The 24,857-nt window shown below is 40.9% G+C and overlaps 2 protein-coding genes across 4 annotated transcripts; one reads left to right on the top strand and one right to left on the bottom strand.

The window, feature by feature from the left end:
* Positions 1-6,752: 6,752 nt before the first annotated feature.
* Positions 6,753-11,464, bottom strand: LOC124141249 (probable small nuclear ribonucleoprotein G). The gene is made up of 4 exons (XM_046509210.2): positions 11,320-11,464; positions 9,614-9,636; positions 7,779-7,903; positions 6,753-7,062 (listed from the first exon to the last, which is right to left on the bottom strand). The coding sequence occupies exons 1-4, from the start codon at positions 11,349-11,351 to the stop codon at positions 7,012-7,014; spliced, it is 231 nt and encodes a 76-aa protein (XP_046365166.1). The 5' UTR covers positions 11,352-11,464; the 3' UTR covers positions 6,753-7,011.
* A 127-nt stretch (positions 11,465-11,591) lies between these two features.
* LOC124141248 (nuclear transcription factor Y subunit alpha-like) lies at positions 11,592-23,534 on the top strand. 3 transcript variants are annotated; one of them, XM_046509208.2, is made up of 6 exons: positions 11,592-11,645; positions 12,755-12,931; positions 14,197-14,515; positions 16,534-16,589; positions 17,053-17,175; positions 18,441-23,534. In XM_046509208.2, exons 2-6 carry the CDS (start codon positions 12,761-12,763, stop codon positions 18,666-18,668), a joined length of 897 nt encoding a protein of 298 aa, XP_046365164.1. In that variant the 5' UTR covers positions 11,592-11,645; positions 12,755-12,760; the 3' UTR covers positions 18,669-23,534. The 3 variants fall into 3 exon arrangements, with proteins under 3 accessions (XP_046365164.1, XP_046365163.1, XP_046365165.1); XM_046509207.2 differs by having other exon boundaries at positions 11,593-11,733; XM_046509209.2 differs by lacking the exon at positions 11,592-11,645 and adding an exon at positions 11,766-11,861.
* Positions 23,535-24,857: the final 1,323 nt, after the last annotated feature.

Below are 24,857 nucleotides of genomic sequence, written 5' to 3'. Positions count from 1 at the left end.
CATCGTATCCCAATTGCGTGGATCGATGCTCATGATGTCAATCACTTGATTGTCTGGTCCAGACTCGGATTATTTACAGACCGCTGGAATATTGCTGAGTGCGGCGTTAAACAACATGAAACAAACAAACAGTGGTGTGGAAGTTACTATATTTAGATGCTCTATTTTGGACATATCATACTCAAAAGAAAGGAAAGTTGACCTAACCATTTCGCGCCTCAGACTCGATTACAGAAAGCACTATGACAAGGTATGCCCATCTTGCAATCAACCTGAATCGATCACTTACTTGTTACTGGAATGTGAAGATCATGCCAGTACCCTGTCTGGTTTAAAGAAAGAATTGCAGCTCTCTGCCATAGATCATATCTCCTTAAGTCGAGAAATGCACCAGCGAAGGCCAAATAAACTTAGTGTGGGTTCGAATTCCGGTAAAAACCAAAACCAAAAACAAAACAAAAACAAATAAACTAAGAAAGTGTTATCCCAAATATGACATTTGTTACATTTGACCACTTTCAAAGGGGCATTGTGTGTTCACAAATTAACTCGGTTTCTGACAGATGGTCAACTACTCGAACGTATGTGCACAAAGCAGTCACAGAAATTCTATCAATTTCTGAAATCATATCAATACGAAAACAGAATTCTTATCGATGCTAGAACCCACAATAGATATGTATAACCCAGTCCCAAAGTCCCAAAGAGGGACAGGTCAGCCGAAATTGTTTGCATCAAGATTCGCACTTCCATGCACATCCCTTGCTCGGGGCGGTAACGTTGATCAATTTGCGGGGTTTTTAGCAACCCAGACTATCCTTCCCATCCTGCTCACGCAGCTCTAAATGTTGCCGACATGTATGTATGGGAAACGGGCGGCTGAAAGGTTGTCTGGGTCATGCTGACATTCAAGTCGTAACTAAACGCATCTCTACATAACAATATATACGATATATATACGTGCACGCACCGAACTATTGCAGCGAACAATAAGAGTGAACGGGTCTTTGTTGTTTAACGCCACTCTCATCAATAATTCAGCTATATGACGGCGGTCTGTAAATAAACGAGTCTGAACTAGACAACCCAGAGATTGGTATTCGGAACGGGGTATACATTGACACGCAATCGACCAAATCACCGAAATTGACTAGCGGAATCATTTGGTCGCATAGGTTGCCCGGGGTCTATTCTAACCCGGAGACACGACGGGGTGAGTGAACGAGAGAGTTTAACTCTGCTTTGTTGTTGTTGTTATATCACGTGTCAGCCTTATGTAAGAGGACAGTCTAAAGTTAAGCAGGTCTTTGACGTGTACCACTTTTAATCTAACCAGCATGATTATTGTGATGCTGAACCGAATCTTCGATACCAGATTCGAACGCAAACCCAGCAGATCTTAAAGCACATCTAAGGGAGGCAACCGCGGAGCATATAGTCGCTTACTTCCCTTTAAAGCGGTAGATTGTCAATATATACCCTTTACATCATGCATATGTCCCCATTTTATTACACGATGGAAAGGTGAATTTTAACTGTAGTGATATACCAGTATGAACACATTGTCTATACACTGTCAGCACCCATATGGCGCCCTGATACAAAGGGAACAAAGTTAGGGTCAAAAGGCCCCGTTCCACGAAGCGACGTTAGCGCTACGATTGTGGTAAGCATCACATATACTTCAGTGTGAAAGACAGAGTTTTCTGAAGTGGAGAAAAGTGATATTTCACTGCACTGAACATTACACTTTGACGGAACCTTTGCCATACAAGAGTTACCTCACCGCAAATTATCTCCCCCTTTTCGCAAGTGTCCAAGCTCCTTCCCAGCGCGTGACACCTTCGTTACAGTCTAGCTCCGTGTACGAGGTATTGCTGTGAGGAGCTTGGTAAGTGTTTAGCCCGTACACAGATGGCCGACCTTTTTACGTTACGTTATTTTCAAGGCAAAAAAAAGATGTTCATTTATGGAGTCAATATCTCATCTACGTTCCACATAGGTCTGGACAAAAAGACGAGGCCATGGCAGTACAGCAATGTTATGCTGCCTTAAAAACTATGTTACAACACGTGCAACATGTGGACTGGCATTATCCTGCTACAACGTGACGTTACGTCCCTGTATTTGCACAAAGGAAGAACATGATCTCGAACGAAGGCGTCCTGATGGCGTACGCCCATTGTGATCCCACAACATACCATTACATTTCCACTCCTAAACTGACGACGTTGAGTAACGCACGCGTCGCTAAAACGTCCCCAAGGACGCCTGTAAAACCTAGCACAACCACCCGAGCTGTCCAGATGAAACCTGGTTGGTTGGTTGGTTTGTTGTTAAACGCCGCACTCAGCAATATGCCAGCTATATGACGGTGGTCTGTAAATAATGGAGTCTGGATCAGACAATCCAGTGATTGAAATCATGAGCATCGATCGACGCAATTGGGGTCGATGACATGCATCAACCAATTAAGTCAGCGAACCTGACCACCCGCCTCTTGCGACAAGCATAGACACCTTTTTAAGGCAAGCATGGGTTGCTGAAGACCTATTCTACCCCGGATCTTCACGGGTCAGATGAAACCTTGACTCATCTGTTATCGGCATACCGCCCAGTCTTGTCTTCTGAACCATAGATGCTGTCTACAGCAAGGTAGGCGTTCCTGACAAAACTGTTATATGAGCACACAATCATTGTGTGCTATTCACATTAAATAAACGTGTGTGAATATCACGCTCCCAACAAACACGCAAACATCCAAATTGTGCGTCTTCATGAATATGCACTGAAGGATTACTTTTTTCCCGCTGGTATTATGAACATGGCAGCTAATCATTACGCTATATACAGGTGCCCAAAATCTGAACCGGAAATTGCCATACGAACAAACGACCAACGGTCCACACCATCGCCGACAATATGATTATTATGGCACCACTGGGAACCTCCTCTTCCTGGTATCTACACGGCTAGGTGCATATTTGCTAGGTGATATCGACAGTCTGTCTCCAACGTCTCGAGTAACATACAGCCTGTAATATTTATGCTTTTATGCAACATAAACGTTTGAATTAATTATCATGTCATAAGATATGTCTCCGATTCCAATATATTAAATTCACGATTTGATTATGCAAATATAGTGAGCATTCGCATAGAGCTCAAAATACCAGTCTATACATTTCCAGGAGTATTATACAAGTGCACATGCACCTATGTTGTTAGGTCGTGGATCTCCGCTTCATAGCAACATTCACTTACGATTACTTGTTCAGCTGAAGGGATTTCATTTGCTTGAATAATATTCAGTGTCAAAATAACGCACCCGAGTCATTAATGGGTATTCTATTTTTAACCAATGTGCCTCTGCATGCGAGTGGAGTGTGATTTCCCATGACATATTTCCCATCAACTTGAGGCACGTTCCACTATATGTGTTATATGGTATTTTATTTAAACTGATCCGAGCAAGAACGCCAATACATTGGAAGGGGTACACGTATTGAGATGCATGAAGTTCAAAATTGTTCACCAACATATATAAGGTGATCGTAAGAGAAAATGTTCACAAGTATGTTACTCAGTCGTGATGGCGGCAGATTTAGCATACATAAAAAGAATATATATGCTGCCAAAGTACATTAACGCACGCCACAAAAGCACAGCAAATCGTTGGCCAATGAGAACACACACACAGATATGCTCTTCAGAAGTCCTTTATGATGAAAAGAATAACATCTCGATCGATACAACCACACAGTCGAGAGCTTGTCCCTGCAGACAATATAGCCGTGTTTTGAGAGTTGCATGCGCAAGAAAGATCAATACAAGCATGATGACAGGGGCCTGACTCACCTGTGTTGCTTTGGGATTGCGCGGTTTTACGCCGCGTTAGCAATATTCCAGCAATATCACGGCGGGGGACACGAGAAATTGGTTTCGCATAGAGTACCCATGTGGGGAATCGAGCCCGGCCATCGGCGTGACGATTGAACACTTGAACCACTAGGCTACTCCATCGCCCCGTATTGCTTTGGGGGGACCAGTGGCATTTATATGCATGTCACATACATATGATTTGTTTGTTTGTTGTTTAACGCCACACTCAGAAATATTCCAGCTATATAACGGTGATCTGTAAAGAAATCCACACAACTGGGATATGATGACATGCATCAACCAAGTCAGCGAGTCTGACCACCCGACCCCGTTAGTCGCCTCTAACGACAAGCATAGTCGCCTTTTACAGCAAGCATGGGTTGCTGAAGACCTATTCTACCCCGGATCTTCACGGGTCTATGGGGAATGATGCCCCTTTCTTTGTAACTGTTAAAAGGGGGGCATCGGAGTTCAAGAGAGGAAGATAGAGCCTAAAAGATGATCCCAAACCTGGAAGTCCTTAAACTGTGACCACTAAGGATTATATACTTATCATTGTGAATTAAATTAATGTAACCATGTGATACGTTGGGTCTGTTACTCAATATTAAATAAAGTGATTGAGTGAGTTGGGTTTAACGCTGCTTTTAACAGTATTCAAGTTATATCACGGCGTGTCAGCTTAATGTGGGAGGGACGTCCGAAGTGATGCAGGTCTCAGACGTTTACCACTTCGGTGAAATCCACGAGCACGGGTATGGTGCTGACCAACCTAGAAACATAATCGGGACGAACCGGAATTCGAACCCACAATCATAGGTTTCTGCCGTGCCCAAGGGACGCAACTCTGCACAGCGAATCGCGGCGCCTAAGACGACTGGGTCACCCATGCCCCCTTTAAATAAAGAGAGTTGGATAGTTTAACTGTGTCATTATTAACAAATATGATAGAATGTCTGTAATATTAAGGCATAAAAGTAGTATACTATCGGAGAATATCCTAGAGATACAGGTCGTAAATATACATGTACATCTTGGGTGAAAACTCGAGCAGAGGCGTGGTGCTGCACACCAAGGATTCAATTCCAGTGAATGGGACTCGAACCTTTCCATTACTTTCCCTCAGATACGGCTAATGGTCAGTTCAGTGGACGATCCGTCCCCTTCTATAGCACTATGTGCATTGAAAACATTGAGTGAGTGAGTATGGTCTACGCTGCTTTTAGCAATATTCCAGAAATATCACGGCGGGGGACACCAAAATTGGGCTTCACACATTGTACCCATGTCGGGAATCGAACCCAGGTCTTCGGCGTGACGAGCGAGCGCTTTAACCACTAGGCTACCAGACCGCCCCTGCACACATTGAGCCGGACAGCGATAAGATACACTAAACGTATGGGACCCATCTAGACTAACATTCTCCTTGCCAGAGAATCTTGTCAAGATATCATCCAAAAGTTCTCGAACTGTCAAAGACATATGCTCATCCAGGGCCAGTTGGCACCCCTCCTTGTTTGTTTGTCTGTTGTTTAACGCCACACTCAACACTATCCAGAAAAATAATAGTGGTCTGTAAATAATCGAGTCTGGACCAGACAACCCAGTGATTGACATCATGAGCATAGATCCAATTTGGATCCCGTTAGTCGCCTCTTACAAGCATAGTCCACTCTTATGGCAAGAATGGGTTGCTGAAGTCCTATTCTAAACGGATCTTCATGGGTCTAGTGTCGACAACTCAAAAGTATTACCATAGCTGTAGGTGCATAGGTTACACATTACTATCTAAATGCAAATAATAAAGTTAACTATGATATCAACTGGATTGATCCTTCAACCCATGCTTGTTGTAAAAGGTGACTGCTTGTCGTAAAAGGCGACTAACCCGATTGGGTGGTCAGGCTGGCTGAATTGGTTGATGCATGTCATGGATCCCAAATGCTCAGATCGATGCTCATGACGTCAATCACTGGATTGTCTGGTTCAGACTTGATTATTTACAGACCGCCGTCATGTAGCTGGAATATTGCTGAGTGCGGCGTTAAACAACAAACAAACATTAAATATCTGCCTTCATATTGTCCATCGGTAACAAATGTAAACTTGGTATCTATATAATCATTTGTTTTTGGATCAGTATCAACATCAAAAATGGCGTTCATGTCGACCACAGGTTTGCCTTAATTTACAGGTCCTGTTATTACCCTTGTGTAAGCGAGTTGTTTCCCAACAGCTTACTGTCTGTGACTTCTCCTCTAGGTACAAAGGCTAAGTCTGTAAAAGTGGGTTTGGTCAAGTAGATTCAGCTAATGAAATTCCATATTAATAGACTCGGAACGTTTTGGCACAAACTGAACATGCATATACTCCAAGACAGGCAAACCAATTGTTAATAGCATCAACAATGAACAATACATTTGGGCACAATGACAATCCGCCACGTCACATAATGCATCCCTATTCTCATTAACTTGGAAAAAAATGTTTCAAATTAGAAATTCCAAAACCAAAACAAATTGAAGCGTTGTCACAATGTGCCTGATATCTATTCATCTGTACTGTTGACCTCACATGGCCAGACTATATGAAATAAATTCTGTTCTATTCTCATTTGTTGCTGCTCACATGAAGCAGAGTGAGGATGGTTTTATGCCCTCTTTAGCAATATTCCAGCAATATCACGATGGGGAGCCCCAGAAATGGGCTTCACACATTGTACCCATGTGGAGAATCTGAACCCAGGCCTTTGGCGTAACGAGCGGACACTTAAACCACTAGGCTACCCGAGGCGCCAAACATGAGGAAATGGGGATCTGTTCTGATCCAGACTCCAAGATCACTGTTTAATAAAGCACAAACAATTCATCTATACACAAATGTTTATTTACATAAATGAGTTTTTAAAAACGAAGATGACATTTTTGTTGATGAAAGAAATAAACAAAAAACATTCATCCACTTGCAACCAGACGTCATGTTAACTGACAAGATCTTCTTATGTTGATTGCAAACCACTGCTGTAGGCAAACACCAGAATCTGTAGCATCTGCTTTGTATCACTGCTTCATTCACTCAGTGTCCTTCCATCCTGTTATCAAGTTCATGAACACACACGGAATACAGTCATCATATTCTGTCAAGAGCCTCAAGCAGGACAATACTGTTTCCACGAACAACCTGCAATGGAAAAAGGAGACGTGTTTATTGATATTGAGTGAGTGAGTATGGTTTTATGCCGCTTTTAGCAATATTCCAGCAATATCACGCCGCAGGGGACACCAGAAATGGGCTTCACACATTGTACCTATGTCAGGAATCGAACCCGGGTCTTTGGCGTGACGAGCGAACGCTTTAACCACTAGGCTACCCGACCACCCCTTTATTGATAATGATCAACAATAGTGATAGGAATTGAAATTTAACCGATTGATGGGTGGCAAGGTTATTTTAGGTCTCAAAATGCATCAAATGAAATTGAGGGTCTTGTTTTGTTTTGAGTGTTGAACATTACCCACAGCACTATTCCAGCTAAATGACGCAGCAGGCAGATAATCAACCAGACAAACCAGTGATTGATATTATGATCAATGAACCACCACCAGGGTATGTAGATACGCCTTCAACCAGGTCACCAACGAGGTGAGCAGAGGTTGCTGGAGACCAATTCTAAACTGGAACCCCACAAGTTTATAATTTAGTTGCCAATTAGCAATGAGGAGATGGGAACACATTCTAGCCTAGGTCCCCACAGAGGTATTGATAAACATAAAAGAATAATAAAAAACAATGTAAGAGCAATCGCAATCGACACAACCTTCACTTTTTCAAGGGCATTTCTTTTAATATAGAGCGATGGGACTAAATACCATAACAGGAGCAAGGAATCAACATACCACCATTCCGATTGGTCGCTTCTCTCCAGTCTTGGTCTCCTCTGTACCCTCATCCACCACAAGATTCATAAAGGGATCAAACCCTCGAAGGATGCCAGTGATCTGTCGGCCTCCATTCAGCTTCACTGGAAGAAAACAATACAACCATTAACAGTCGCACAAAACCACACGCCAATATACTAAATGTCACGCAAAACAACGCTGCCAATATACTAAATGTCACGCAAAACAACGCTGCCAATATACTAAATGTCACACAAAACCACACCGCCAATACATGTCACACAAAACCACGCTGCCAATATACTAAATGTCACGCAAAACCACAACGCCAATATACTAAATGTCACACAAAAACACACTGCCATTATACTAAATGTCACACAAAACCACACTGCCAATATACTACATGTCACGCAAAACCACACCGCCAATATACTACATGTCACGCAAAACCACACCGCCAATATACTAAATGTCACACAAAACCACACTGCCAATATACTAAATGTCACACAAAACCACACTGACATTATACTACATGTCACACAAAATCACACTGCCAATAATAAATGTCACACAAAAACCAAACTGCCAATATACTACATGTCACACAAAACCACACCTCCAATATACAAAATGTCACACAAAACCACACTGCCAATATACTAAATGTCACAAAACCACACCGCCAATAGACATCACAAAACCACACCGTCAATATACCGTATATCGCTGTGTATAAGGCGAGTTTTTCGTACCTAAAATGAGGGGGTTAAGAAGGGGGGGTCGTCTTATACACGGAGTCGAAGATCTCACATTTTTTTCCACTGGCGATGTCAACCGGCGTCCGATAGCCAGCCCAGCATTTGACAATAAAACTTCGCATTTCGTCCTAAATAACTGTTCCAATAACTATTTCCATACATAAACATGATCTGTATCTCTTTTCCTTGAATAAAGTTTAATAATTTCTGCAAATAAAGTTGAAATGACCCTCGCCTCGATGCAGATTGTCAAACCACCTGACACGGTAAAACAATCAACATCCGTGAGTAGAGAGCCGGAAGTACCGGTAAGCATTTGCATATTGCACATGTGACTTAACATGTGATAACCGGTGAAGCTGAAATCAATTCCCTCTTTACAGTTGTATTAACAAGTGTTGGAGACGGTGTGTACAAGTGATTGTGGAATAAACACGCTGAATGTGAAGCAAACATAAGCCTAGTTAGTTACAACATAGTTAATTGGCGATTAAATTACTCACCATTGTCTCTTATATGTTATTACTTCAGAAATGAATTTTATTTTACGGGCACTAATTTGGTGTCGAACCGTGTAAACACAAAATGGCGACGTGTGCTGGAGTTACACACGCGACCTATCATTGTAGAAAAAAACAACGCAAGATAAACATATTTTTATTGCATATATAAGGTTTGTGTGCGCACTTGTGATGTGCTTCATTCCAGGTCGCCTTATACACAGAGTATAGGATTTTGGGTTGATTTTGAAGGCATGTACAGGGGGGTCGTCTTATACGTGGGGTCGCCTTATACACAGCGATATACGGCACTACTTGTCACAAAACCACATCGCCAATAGTATTGACTTATTATGGAAAATATCCTAACAGGTATTGAATGTGTTCAAAGGGCAATGTTACATTGTTGGTTTGTTGTTTAACACCGCACTCAGCAATAATCCAAGAAATATTCAACGGATTAGTTCTGCACCAAAACGGAAAACAGATGGATAGACATGCTGATGGCTTTGTGTTCTTGTTCAAAAGAACACAACTTCTTGATTTGACAATGGTATATTATACTTACATTGAAGCTTCTTCTCCATGTACCTGTAAAATACAAAAAAATAAGTTTAGCTTACACTTTTAGAGTTAAAGAAATGATTGATACTCAAGTAAAGGAGTCCAGTTTATCACTGCCTTTAACTGGATTTGAGAGTAAATAAATTGTGTAAGGCGAGATGAAATGGGGTTTAAAGTCGCATGCATGCTGTGCATCAGCGTTAGAAATTGGCACTAGTCCTGTTGTCCTTGCTAAACTGCCTAATAGTAAAGGAATCAAAAGGACAAGTAGAAATTTGCCATTTTTAAGGGTTTTGCTATATCTTATTGTAAATATTAGTGGACTAAAAATGTTACTCTCTACCAATGGAATAGGTTTAAGGTATCAAAAAGTGTTGATTTTCATGATGTCTCTACCGCTGTGCATCTGCTTGTACTAGTCTGGCACGTTAGTAGCCCAGATGCAGATGCTCTATCCACTAGACACTGGAGGCAGTCTTCAAGGTGTTAGATTAATGTGGGACGAAAGAATAAGTGATGCAACTCTTAGATTTTACCACTTACGTGAACCCACAAGCACAGTTAGGTGCAACATTCAAGGATTATGTTTTGTGGACATGTCTCAAAAACAGGGTTCTTGTAAAAAGTGCTATTTTCATTATCTTGATTTCTATCCATAAGTCATGGTAGAGCTGACTTTCCTCCAATGTAACCAATTCATTTAGTTCACACAAAGTATACTTTTCAGATACTGACATTTCCTGTCTGTGGCCAGTCATAAAGCAAACAATAACAAGTCTATTTTTCTCAGCCAAATAACAACATGACAAACCATGACTAATATAAAAACAGCTACATGTTCCACAAGATCATTGATGGATACCGTATTCGACGTAATAATCGCCCTGCTCTAGTAAGCTCCCACGGCGTTATTTGTAAATAAATTTGCTAGTGAACAATCCCAATAAGCACCCCTTCCGATTGATAAATATACACAAGACTATTTATTCGTGCATAATACGTTTGTTATATGCACCCTTAATTATGGGCAATAAAATTCTGGAAAAATAAATCTGTCGTATAAAAACGTTTCATGCTGACACCATAAACCACAAAATTTTAGATCTTTCAACTGTTGTTTTTCACCAAAATAGTATTTAATGAGAGACACCTATTTCTAATTTGGAGAGCGCCCTGGGCGCTTATTATGTCGAATACGGTATTCTTAACCATGTCAACATGTGGAGACTATTTCAACGTGCTACCATTTTTTGTGTCTAAAGGTTTTGCAACCAATCTGTCATAGCTTATTGATACTACATACTGAGTCGAAGTAAGGCATAATACTTTGATAACTAGTACAAGAAGAGCCCAGTAATTGTACGCGTGGAATCGTACACCCTAATCGTAAATATTCAACTTTTCAAAAAGGCGAGGCTTCATGATTGAACTTGAGCCTAAATTACTGTATAAGCTTGTGAATATGCATACAAGTGCATACAGGACATAACATTGACAGTCTATTTCTTTATTCGGCATCCACAATTCTTAACAATACAATATTCGTTCCTATTGTGAAAAATCGTATCCTGAGAACTCATCCTTTTTTCAGCAGGTGCCCGTTTCTGGATGTAAACAAACCGATTCAATACCGTCTATTTTCAAACAAAGGCAAATGACAGTGAAAATTAGCTACACAGTCCAGACACCACTTTATGTCCATATACTTACTTTTTCAACTCGGGTGGATGTGCCTTACTCATGATGATAACAGCGGATTTTCGAATCAAGCCTACACTCACACCGGTATCACAAAGGCGGTAACGTTCCTACGACGCGACGAAACCGGAAGTTGAGAGACAAATTGAAAAATCCAAAATAACATCTTTTTGAAAATTAACACCATTGAATTTTGGGAATTTACATACGAAAATACCCACATAAGTAAGATGACAATAGTAAGCTAATTAAAATATGTTTTCCTCCTTGATACGTCATCAATTTGTGTGCTCAAATTCTGCGCCATATTTATAACCACAGGGGAAGCCCATGCATTGGTAAATCCAAATATTCCTTTCTGATTGGTCACTGATAGACTCTATTAGCCAGTAAAGAGTAACAAGTCTCATTGGATGCTTGTTGAAGGTATTTAACCCCAGTTGTCTCTCTAAGATGTCGAAGGTGAAGTGTGAGGACGGTTTTCTCAACCATTCGAGCCTTCGCCATGTCAGACAAAACGGCATCCATTCAGTCATGTCGGCACCCAAATCTAGGTCTCTCTTGTTTTGCACTTTCGTCACTGTACCGTTACGCACATGAGAATGGAGTTAACCGCTACACTCTCTAAAACTAACTTCCAATTTAAGAGAATTTTGCAAACCAAAAACTCACGCCTTTTCATCCAGTCAGCATTGCGATAGATGAAATTAGCTTAGTGACGTACTAGTGTACTGTCTAGGTTTCTCAGACGAGGCCTAACATGATGTTCTGCTCTTCTGTTGAAGCAGCTGAATACTAAGTATTGGGCCTGTTAGGCCAAAATGCTATCATTCATGTTAGAAGTTGATCAAGAGGACAAGTTTGATAGTGTATTGTTGCAGAGAAGATCAAATGGCAAATGAGTTCTCTGTTGGTCTTTAATATGTTGTATGATGAGTATATAGATCCAGTGGACTGTCAGTTTTCTTTAAGTTTAAATGTAATCCCAATGAGTACTGGTCATTGACCACTAACTGACATATTTTTCATGTTTATTTCTTAAATATTGCGTGCACACTGTTAACCGTGCCAATAACTTTGATTTTTGTGAAACTATGAGCAAATGCACACATTTCTGTCTGTGGAAAAAGTTTCATCAGATTTTTGTTATAATGCGACAATTTTGTGTGACGTTTAAGCCTATCTAATGCTCACCAACAGATTAACTAGTCTGCATGCGATCAGGATCGGCTGTGATGTCATATTATATAACCATCTTCATCCGTACAGACATGTATGTGTTTATGCTTGCATGCATTACAGCATTCATAATTAAGCATTAAATTCAAGAGGTTCTTGTCGTAAATCTAATAGTACACATAAATTTAGGGGGTCCATAGCTTCAAATGCTATGTCAGGTAAGCTCAAGGATTACCTTAACGTCAAGCACTGTTTGTTTGTTGAGCAGTGAGAAATGGCAGAGGCTGAGCAGTACACAGTCTATGAGGCAGACAGCCAGCAGCCCCTCACAGTCACGGTCAACCCTGAAGACGGCCAGGCTGTCCAACATGTGCAGGGCATCCAGTACATCACACAGGATGGGGTGCAGGTAGCCCAGCTCCATGGCCAGCCTGGGGTCATACAGGTACGTCTAGACCATCTGGATCATATCGGATCATGAGCAAGGTATCATAATACATATCGGGTCATGAGCAAGGTATCGGAATATATATCGGATCATGAGCAAGGTATCGTAGTACATATTGGATCATGAGCAAGGTATCGTAATACATATCGGATCATGACCAAGGTATCGTATTACATATCGGGTCATGAGCAAGGTATCGTATTACATATCGGGTCATGAGCAAGGTATCGTAATGCATATCGGGTCATGAGCAAGGTATCGTAATACATATCGGATCGGGGGCACGGGTTGCCCAGTCGTCTAAGGCGCCGCGATTCGCTGTGCAGAGTTGCGTCCCTTGGGCACGCCAGAAACCTATGATTGTGGGTACGAATCTCGGTTCTCCCCGATTATGTTTCTAGGTTTGTCAGCACCATACCCATGCTCGTGGGTTTCACCGAAGTGGTAAACGTCTGAGACCTGCATCACTTCGGTCTTTCCTCCAACATTAAGCTGACACGCCGTGATATGACTAATAATGTTAAAAGCGGCGTTAAACCCAACTCACTCACTCACTCACATATCGGATCATGAGCAAGGTATCGTAGTACATATCGGATCATGAGCAGGGTATCGTAATACATATCGGATCATGAGCAAGGTATCGTAATATATATCGGATCATGAGCAAGGTATCGTATTACATATCGGGTCATGAGCAAGGTATCGTAATACATATCGGATCATGAGCAAGGTATCGTAATACATATCAGATCTCACTGTTGGTGTATTTATCGTCCCAGCCCTAGTTTGAGTCGATTATTTACAGACCACCGTCATATAACTTGAATATTTGCTGAGTGCGGTGTTAAACAACAACAAACAATCAAACAACAGGTTTGCCTGTCCCATACAGTTGTATTTGTAGACCATCTTCCCCTGGCTGGATACCCGTGAAGATCTAGATTAGAATTGGTCTTCAGCAACCCATGCTTGCCGTGAAAGGCTACTATGTTTGTCGTAAGAGGCAACTAAATGGATTGGGTGGTCAGGCTTGCTGACCTGGTTGAAACATGTCATCGTGTCCCAATTGCGTGGATCAATGCTCATGATGTCAATCACTCGATTGTCTTGTCCAGACCCGACATATTTACAGACCGCCCTCATTTTGCTGGAATATTGCAGAGTGCGGCATTACAACGTCAAACAACCAAACAAATCATATGGCTGTAATAATGCTGACTTCAGCCAAAAAACCAATTCACTCACTTGCTGTTCTTCAGGTATCAGATGCTCAAACTATCTACACAACGCAAGGCGGTTCTTCGTTCACCTCTCTCGCATCAACACCATCCACCCAGGTTGTGGCCAATGCTGCCAATGTGATCGCCTCTTCTGGTCAAACGATCGTCCAGCCAACATCAGTTGTCCAGCAAGGAGCCAATGTTATAGGCACGCAGTCGGTGATACAAGGAAATGGTACCACTACCATCAACCCAGGGGGAATCCCCCAGATGTTGTTCCTCAACCAAGTTACAATCAATGGACAGACATCCTTTGTGTTAGTGGATGCCAACAACAAACCAGTACAGCTACCACAAGGTAACCATGGTGACATGCTTCCACTTGCTTACACCTATGGGAAGTTGTGTTTAAGTTTTTGCATGTTAAAGCTGTAAGCCTTTCAACACAGTACTGATACTGGGTCAATTCTTGATATTAATCAGTCAAAATATAAGCGGCCCCCTCTCAGTAAGGCATATGACTAAGCTGTACTGATTTAGACAAAATTAGGGATTGAAATTGAATAGTAATATATGATATGGCTCTATATGATCCCAGGGGGCGGTCGGGTAGCCTAGTGGTTAAAGCGTTCCCTCGTCACGCTGAAGACCCAGGTTCGAATCCCAACATGGGTACAATGTGTGAAGCCCATTTCTGGTGTCCCCCGTCGTGATATTGCTGGAATATTTCTAAAAGCGGCGAAAAAACAAACTCACTCACTCACTATATGATCCCAGGCTCTTTATTATCGCAGTATCAGTCCATCTTGTAATCCACACACCCTGTCGACTGTTTACGTATGCAGATCTAAGCACAATATTTCATAGCTTGATAAAATACGGGACTCGTTGCGGTATGTCATGGCTATTCATGAGTATACACGTTAACTTTCTGGAATGTTTTTGAAGTGGAATTACCCCTGCCTCCTTCGTAATGGACTAATAAAGAACCCATTTGTTTGGACGAAGTCCCTTGACCCAACCTAAATTCATCTTCCCGAGGCAAGAGAGTTAACTGACTATAAAAGTCCAGTTTCCACCCTTGCCGAACTAGGTTGGTATTATGGAGTTACATTTTGTCTGGACTAACGAGTCTATGCATAGTCCAATCAAAATCGGGCACCGAAATCGAAATCCAGTTCGTAAACTGTCGTGCAGATTTCGGTTGATTGCAGGATTTGCAAAACATGTGCACAGCCAACTCGTTGTCTACAGATATTTTCCAAATCTTTTCATGTTTTTAATCAAGGTGCTCACATGATTTGATGCATTTCGCGATGTAAGACCCGTTTTATCACAATATTGATCTTGATTATCGATCAGATCGTCCTGACTGGGCGCCACCATTTTGTGTGAAGCAAACGCAAGTGATACGAGAGGTGGAATCTGATTGGTCCATAGGAGGGGCTTAAAAGGGACATAACTGGTAATAGCCACTTGGTGGGCTACGATCGAGCCCAGTAACTCCAGCCTAGTTCGTTCGGCAAGGGTGGAAACTGGACTTTTAAAGTCAGTTAACTCTCTTGCCTCGGGAAGATGACCTAAATTGTGCATACAGATTATGCATAATCCAAAGCAGGAAGTGATGTAAAGCACATATTCCACACATATCATATTGGAGTGAAACAAAGCAACAGTGCACCAGTGCATCGTGAGTTTTCATGCGACAATATGATAAATTTTTTTACTGTATCGATACAAGACAATATACTTGTTAAAATAAATTGTTTACTACTCATGACCCCCAAGCATTTTTTTCTATCAAATACTGCAAAATGTGTTGTAATAAGTGTTTCCAGTTAACTACTAATAATGCTTCTACAGCTAGCCTTTCCCTTTGCACCTGCTCTGAAATATTTATAGTCAACAAGTTTCCACGAGATTTGACGAAAATATGCGATAAGTATCATATCACGACCTCCCTGTATCGTTTCACCCCCGGTTTCATACCACAAAATAGCCACAATATAGAATTGCCCACCCTTCAGTTGCTGATGACAGGTACTTTGTTTACCAAACTTGGTAATGACAATTATCATCGATCAATCCTAAATGATGTGTCATAAGAGTTGAACAAAGAACAAGAAACAGTTTGCGTATGACATATTTTATAGGTTAGTAAGCGTGCGCCATTACGATCCATTATAAATTAACTACTGCAATAATATTGCAAATTGGGTAGAATTGCTCACAATCATTAATAATTAATTGTCGAAGAGAAAAACATGTTTCAGAACAAGTAACTTTTTAAGTATCACTGTTCCTGTTGTAAGTAGTTGGGTTTTGGTTTTGTCAAATACTACGCTTCGAGACTTAACTGGTTTTGTTTTGTTCAAGGTATTCAAGTAATCAATCTCCCATCACAACAAACAGGGGGTCAGCAGCTACCTATGGTATGTATACAACATTTTCACTGTGAGTTTGTGTGATGGGTGGCTGTGTCAGTCACTCTTTCACTCCATCAATCAATTAACAACTTTTCACTATGACATAGATAACTGCTGAGTATATGAAATATGAAATCAACATACTAGCCTGTGACAACAAGCTGTGAAACCATTAGCGGGGCAGGGGTGTCCCTGTCGTCTGAGGCGCTGCAATTCCCTTACAGATTCATGTCATTTGGCCCACCAGAAACTTACGGTTATGGGTACGAATCCCTGAAGTTCTTGATCACATTTATAAGTTTGTCAGCACCAGACCTGTGCTTGTGGGTTTCACCAAAGTGGTAAACATCTAAGACCTTACTGACCCTCTTTTCTGTAAGACCAGAAACATGATACTTTTCATTTTGTTTGGCCTTAGACTTGTAGGAACTTTTATAGACATAAAATACCTTCTGGTTTAACCTTGCAGCCTGGTTCCGAGTCAGGGGATGAGCCACTGTATGTGAACGCCAAACAGTACCATCGGATACTGAAACGAAGACAGGCCCGAGCCAAGCTGGAATCTCTAGGGAAGATCCCTAAGGAGAGACAGGTGGGTTACTCAATGAGTCAATGTTTAACACATATCAAATCACAAGCTCATGGGCGGATCCAGCAAATATCAAAATCCTCTCTGTGGGGAGGGGGAGGGGGAGGATTCTCTACAACATACTACATTTAGTTTAAAAGGGACTTGTCCAAAATATCAAAATCCTCTCTCAGAGGGGAGGTTGTCTACAACATACTTCATTTGGTTTTCAAAAGAAGGGGTGGGGTGGGGGTCCAGACCCCCCCTCTGGTTCCACCTATGAACTAACAAGTGGAACAGACAGCCTTCTCTTTGTCTGAACAGTGGAGTTGCTGTCTTGCCCAGTTAACCTGGTATACTATGAGCCTCTGACGTAATGTCAGAAAGGTGAGAAATGCCATTTCAACTTCATTGATAAATATGACTGAGGGCATGCTAGTGGGATATAAATCTTATTAAAATCAGATCTTAGTGCAAGCTACAGCTACATTTAAGATTTGAGGACATCATATTACTAGTCATGTCAGACTGACCCTTCACGATCTTTTACCAGTCAATATAATAACTATCAGGAAGTTGACATTATCCAATCAAAAAGCAGCTTTCTCAGTCTTTATGGCATTAGCTTCAAAATGGCGACTTTGATTCCAGATTACGCTTTGAAAAAATATTTTGACAAATATCAAATTTTGAAAACTGAACAAAAGAAAATTTTGGAATATCTAATGGATGGCAGTCTTTTCCGTTTCAAATGTTTACCCATTGAAGCAAGAGAAAGATGATGACTTTGGCAGAATTACTCATTCCGCCCATAAATGTCGCTACAAATACACTGTGGTAACTTTTTCAAGGTTGCTTGATTAGATCACAAATTCTGACTAACTTTCCTGATCTGGTAAGTGACGCTCTAGTTGTGTAGCGGGGCGGTCGGGTAGCCTAGTGGTTAAAGCGTTCGCTCGTCACGCCGAAGCCCCGGGTTCGATTCCCGACATGGGTACAATGTGTGAAGCCCATTTGTGGTGTCCCCCGCCGTGATATTGCTGGAATATTGCTAAAAGCGGCGTAAAACCATACTCACTCACTCACTCACTCACTCACTCACTCACTCACTCACTCACTCACTCACTCACTCACTCACTCACTCACTCACTCACTCACTCACTCACTAGTTGTGTAGCTGTAAGATTTGATTTATTGAGATTGGTAGAATATGTATCCAAATATGATGTCTTATCACTATTCAGGCAAGTAAACCAACTTTTTATGTCACTCTTTTCTCTTGTCAATAGAAATACCTATACGAATCACGACATCGGCACGCCATGAACAGACAGAGAGGGTCAGGCGGTGTGTTTGTTGGTGGAGAAGAGGACGGCCCCCAACCCAACATCAAGCCTCTTGATGGGAAAAACAATCACCAGGTGTTTCAGGAAACGCAGGTGCTGCACTCCGATGGGGGCCCAGTTATTCACCACACAGGACAAGCTGCAGAGATGCTCACCACTCTCGGGACATAGGAGCTGGACAGACATTGTGGTGTGACTTCCTGCAGATGCCGGCGACATGTTTATAGAATTGTACATACATTTTCTACTGTGCTATTAACCAAATTAATGAACGGAAGTCTTGGGCTGTAATGATTCACTGGTATCATCGTGATGCTTATGGACAGGATATGTGTGTCTTATTGTGAGGATGTGTATGCCTAGAAAACAATGCTTGTACTAGAAAGAGACATTCTCGGGTATGTAACTGATTGAATTCAGACAGGCAATAAGCATAAGGACATGTTCCTGAGTGTGTTAAGTTTTCAAAACACTTTATCATTACCATATTTGAAAATAGTCTCAGAAATATATATAGTCAAGTCCACTCTGAATATGATAATGTTGAATATTGTGACAAAGATGTAATGAACCAAATAATGATCACCTAGGACTGGACTTTTAAAGTCGGTTAACTCCCTTTCCTCGGGAAGATGATCTAATACCTTTGATACATATATCCTTTGTTAAATAGAAACAAGCTTACCAAATTTAAGTCAAGTCTCTAGTTAGTCACTTTGATCAAAGACGTATAGACGTCTTTGCTTTGATGATGGAATTGACTTCATCAGTCTAATGTTACAAGTTTCACAACCTCACTATATGATCTGTATCACAGTGCTCCGGGTCTTTGTTATTATTATTTTTTGGTTATTGAGCCATGGAGTATTTACTTCCATTTGATCATTGTCATTTCAAATTTCCTTGTGCTCTTTCATCAATTTTTAATCATGTGTCCAGTCACTGGTATTTTTGAGCCAATGAGTTAGACATCTTAGGGCTTGATTTAGCTATATATAAAACATGCACCATTGCGACCTATCCTTGAAAAATGCAACCTTATACTCATGTCAACAAGCACCAAATTTGAGTCTGACTAATCCTTACTTGTCCATACACAAACTTGAGCTTTGAACACACTCAGTACCTCTAAGTGTTGTGTACCATAGTACATCACTAACCCCTGTGTTAGGTGAAATTTGTCATGCCCTCTTGGGCTTGAGGACATCAGACTGGGTACTTCAACATTTTGTGCACATGTTGCTATTACGTTTTACAGTAATGCATCATTAATTTATTTGACACAGGCAGCAGGCCACTCTGTCTCAACTTTGATAAATTTTGAGGACCAGGGTGCAACATGGTTTTGTTTGGTGCAACTTGGTTTTTTATGTCAATTTGCAGCTGGTGAAAGTTAAATCCAATTCTGAAATCTAGCTCTGATTCTGAAGCGGTGTAGGGGCGGTCTGGTAGCCTAGTGGTTAAAGCGTTCACTTGTCACGCCAAAGACCCGGGTTCGATTCCCGACAAGGGTACAATGTGTGAAGCCCATTTCTGGTGTCCCCCGCCGTGATATTGCTGGAATAATGTTAAAAGCGGCGTAAAACCATACTCACTCACTCACTCTGAAGTGGTGTTTGTCGTAAAGGTCTCGTCTGGTATTGGTATCCATTGGTAAGTGAATATTGTGTTTTTTATGTGCTGCCTGTGGCATGGAGTTTCACCACCACCAGTGTTTGGCTTCCTTGAAAAGGAAATCATGTGACACACACTTTAAGATCACAACAGTGATACCTGTCTGTTTATGAAAAGTGAGAGCAACTCTGTAAATTATTCACTGCAGTAGACATGATGCCTGCATTCAGTCATTGAAGAAAGATGAGTGAAGAAGTACTGGTTTACATGCTAAAGAGGTCACATTGTGCAATTATGCTCAGTGTTGTACTATTGGGGTTTGACTTTTCAAGTTTCCATGCATATATGTATGCAAACAACTAATTAATTGGGTTACAGTGTATTTTTCGCAGCCACACAGCACTGGAGCACTGGTGTCATTTAGCCATGTGTATTGTGTCAGCCCTCGACTCCTGTATTGTACATTTATCACACCATGGTGCAGACATTTTCATTTGTATTATATCATGTCGAGGGTCCTTCCCTTGGTCATCTATTGTTATATTGCATGCTCCTGTGTTGTATTATTTCTCAAGATGCTCAAAGTAGAGAGTAGTTTATTTGTGAGAAAATACCATTATCATGAGATCATCCACAGTTATATGCACTCCTACAGCCATGGAAACATTGCACAGTCCACTGGGCTGAGCCGGGTTTCATAATGGTTAAGTGTTTGAAGTTAAACATGAAAGAAAATGGGTCTTTGATATAACCGTGAAGTTAAGAGTCAAAGGTAAAGGGGGTCCTGGATTAGAATATTACACCAGCAAACGTCAAGGACCCCAAGAATCCCCTTAATTTTTAGATATCTGGGGAATATCAATAAGAATCATGACAATTTTGTTACTAACAGTTGGAGAGCTTCACTAAAACATGATCATAGATTGTAGTTGAAATTACTCACCAAATCATCAGTTTTTTCCTATTTTGATATGTGGCCCAAGGTTTTATCAGGGTCTAGATTTAAAAGTCTTTTACACAAAAACAAAACCAGATATGTGAACCTTTACAGTTTGAAACTTTAGATGCTGGTGTGAAGGCTGAGTCTAGTGACATTCTCTTTGGTCCAGTAAGCTCAGCTATTAATAGCCTAAAAGATAACACTCAGGAAATGATGCTTTCAACCATTTTGGGGTTCTAGACTCGAACGTTTTTAGCACAGACTGCCAATACCACTATCGCCATGGTAATACGGAGAAATGGATTTGAGATGTCAGATAAAAGATTATGCTTTTGAAAGAGTTGCCACCATAATTGGTTGTTTAACAAATCAAACGACACTATCTATAACAAATATGAAGGCAAGAAAAGAATCATTTTTTCATTATCAGAAATAGAATCTCAGTGTTGCCTCACAAATCCTCAAGGGGCCTTTGGATTCCATTCATTCATTTCAGGTCCTGTTTAAGCATTGTTAGGAACTTGATGTTGACTCATATCCTGTTTTGTGATACAGTACCATGGTGACGGGGCAATGTGACCCCATCAATCCATGCTTGTCAAGGGGGAGTTGGCCAGAGGAAATCAAGGGAGAATCATAATAAAAAGATCACTGTTTTGGGGAGGGTCACGAAAAAAATATAGTAATCTTTCCGTTCGATGGGGTTTATTAAAACTTTGGATTACTGTTATCTCAGATGTTTTTCCCAGAACATTTTGTATTAGAAAAATACACTTCAACCTGGCATCTGAACTTAACAGACCTTTGAAAATTGTACCAATTCTATCAAGAAATGTGAGCAAGCTTCTAAGGATTTACTGCTTTGTCAGGGAAAGGAGGCATGGGAAAAAAACCTAAACAATATTGGGAGGGTCATACATTATTTGTATATCAGTGATAAGTTACTGGTCTGCTATGAAGCACTGGTGTTACAGGTTCCTGGGATATGGCCAGAATATTGGTGACTGCGCTTTAGTTGTCTAAAGACACAGTCACCACAGAAAACCTTGTCGCCGCACAAACTGAGTTTTCTAATCATTGACACCTGCATGATCTAGCTGATAGTCTGTCACACAGACCCCGAAACAAATATATCCAATACAGCCCATGCAAGTTGATAATAATAAGGAGGCTGTACAAAGAGACCTGATAATAGTTTGCAAGTCTAGATTACTGCAGTCTCTGCAAATGAAGACTCTAGGGCTCCTTTTTATTATATTTAAATTCGACAATTAACACCTGTTTTTTGTGTAAAATATGTTCATTTCAGAGACTAGAAACCTACCCTCTACACCCTTTCCCTTTTAGCATTTTCTTTACTTGTAAATGTTATTTCCCTCTGTGAGAAGTAATCCCGGTTTTTGGTGTGAATCCAAGTGTACTTATTAGAAATATGGCAACTGAACGGTCTAGTCAATGCTTGTAGAAGCTGGTTGAGATGGGTATGATTTACTGGTAGTACCCTGTGTTAAAGATTAACTTTAATACCCAATACTCAAGTACCCAAGGGTCATAGGTCATACATCAGGATAAGTATAAAACTTATGTATGTTAGGATTTAGAATCATTCAAAATCTTGCCAGATTAAATAAATATGGTGCCATTTATAACTGGAACACAGCTTGGGAGTTTCTTCCTTTAACCAGTTGAGACCAGTTGATTGTGCGCTATCAGACCTCAACAATGTGTGATCGGTTGATTGTGCACTATCAGACCTCAACAATGTGAGACCAGTTTATTGTGCACTATCAGACCTCAACAATGTAAGACCAATTGATTGTGCACTATCAGGCCTCAACAATGTGAGACCAGTTTATTGTGCACTATCAGGCCTCAACAGCATGGTTCTCTGTTCATGCTATCAACCATTAGCAGTGTTTGAAATTAAGCATGAAAGTCAAGGGGTCATTGTTGTAACCCTCATGTTTAAAGTTTAGGGGTCCCTAGATACAAATGATATAGAAGACTTCAAGGACCCCATTAATTTCGAACACTGAATTGGTTTGGTTTGTATTTATTTACAGACTTCAATGAAATTTGAGTATTCCTGAATGTCCTACAGTTTACAAATATGTTTTGGAGCTTAGGATAGTCCATGTAGGGTTTTGATTGTACAATCATGATACACAATGAAGTAAACCAGATGAAAGACACAGACCCCATTCTGGTTGTTGCATGAGTAGCAAAGATAATTTGAACAGAGATGGCTGGAACGAGAAGCTGAATACGATCTTGAAATTTGTGTCAGGTTTGCACAATTCCCCGAAATAACCTGGCTGCCTTCATGATCTGCAGTATTCCAGATCTGTGGATACTGTTATCCCTGGTTGAAAGTATAGCATAGCAGCTGGATGAAGCTATGGACGTTACCATGTAGCATCGTCATGTTAACAAGTCATGTACAAATTGTACAGTACCAACAGAAAATAAAATATTTGATATGATGAGTGCATTTGTTGTCAATCCGAACTGGCCTTCTTGTTTGAGGAGGTTTTTCTTCATTTCCAACACAATAGGAAAACAAGTTATCTTTTTTTTTAAATTTTTATATGACTAACAATTGAGGCCACTGCTTTAGTCATACCATTGAGGCCACTGCAAGATTTAAGAACAATACCTGTGCTGTACTCCCTGTTGGATTCTAGGGTAGAATTGGTTCCCAGAAAGCTCTGTTTCTCATGTGAGCTCACCAAAAAGGATAGAGTGGTCAGGCTCTGTGACTTGAGGGAATGTGTGATCGTGTTGATACATGTAGTATGAATCATTGATCATGCTTTCAGTCACTGGATTGCCTGGTCCATTGTGTTAAAGATGGAACAGTGTTGACTGTGGGCTTTTAACTTCATTTACACTTGCATTAAAATCCTGTAAAGTTATATCATTGGGTGTGTCTTGACCGAATCACAGTTAGATTCCAAGAAAATGTGTGTACAGCTGATTGCTGTTTCCGGCTCAGGTGACGAGAAAATACACACGGTAATCTTAATCCCTAGCCTAGCAGAACATTTAAACGGTAAATCAACATGTCTGGTGATTTTTTTATCTCTAATTTCAAATTTGTTCTGACCAAGTTTCTCATCACCCGTTCGTTTACCGGAATTCGCTGAAGGGGTACGGTGTAATTTTTTTCTGCGCTTATTATTCGATTCTTTCTTTCCTAAATACTGAATCCGCTAGATGGGGGTGCGCATTATACTCGGGTGCGCACTATACTCAAGAAAATACGGTACTCTGCTGACAATCAATAAGGTACTGCTTTGCAGAGTTGTGTTTCTTATTCCTGCCAGGATGTGCAGGTCTGGGTTTGAGTCCCAGATTTGACCTGATGATTCTTGGTTTGTCCACACCTAACTTGCCCTGTGGGTTCCACTAAAATGGTAAATTTCTCAGTTGAATAGCTACCGACTTTCCTACACTAGGCTGGCATGTGGTAATGTAACTAAGATGTTATTCAAAGCATTGCTACACAGAACTCACTCTGTTGTCACTATTCAAGGACAGCACAGATTCGTATATCTGGGAGGCAGGAGGGTAGCCAAGTGGTTACAGCTTTAGCTCAACACACCAAAGGCCAAGGTTCGATTCCCAACATGGATGTAACATTTCTGCTGTCCCCTGCTGTTAAATTGCAGGGCCTGTTCCTCAAAGCAATGTTAGCGCTAAAGTAATCATAGCTGTTACATAGGCTTAAGATCGCTTAGGGGAACAAAGCCCTGGAATATTGCTAAAGGCAGCATTAAACCATACACACACTCATGGCAGATGAA

This window comes from Haliotis rufescens, unplaced genomic scaffold (assembly GCF_023055435.1).
Source record: "Haliotis rufescens isolate VD_foot unplaced genomic scaffold, xgHalRufe1.0.p SCAF_12, whole genome shotgun sequence".
Classification (NCBI taxonomy): Eukaryota; Metazoa; Mollusca; class Gastropoda; order Lepetellida; family Haliotidae; genus Haliotis; species Haliotis rufescens.
Note: the sequence above shows the minus strand (reverse complement) of the source record. Positions and strands in the feature narration are given on the sequence as shown.

Bases quoted from the DNA above. Each gene is read 5' to 3' on its own strand.
- LOC124141249 (XM_046509210.2), bottom strand. From the start codon at position 11,351: ATGAGTAAGGCACATCCACCCGAGTTGAAAAA. The intron at 9,637-11,319 runs GTAAGTATATGG...TGTATTTTACAG, and splicing joins CATCCACCCGAGTTGAAAAA to GTACATGGAGAAGAAGCTTC. The intron at 7,063-7,778 runs GTATGTTGATTC...TTTCCATTGCAG, and splicing joins AGCGACCAATCGGAATGGTG to GTTGTTCGTGGAAACAGTAT.
- LOC124141248 (XM_046509208.2), top strand. From the start codon at position 12,761: ATGGCAGAGGCTGAGCAGTACACAGTCTATGAGGCAGACAGCCAGCAG. The intron at 12,932-14,196 runs GTACGTCTAGAC...GCTGTTCTTCAG, and splicing joins GCCAGCCTGGGGTCATACAG to GTATCAGATGCTCAAACTAT. The intron at 14,516-16,533 runs GTAACCATGGTG...GTTTTGTTCAAG, and splicing joins ACCAGTACAGCTACCACAAG to GTATTCAAGTAATCAATCTC.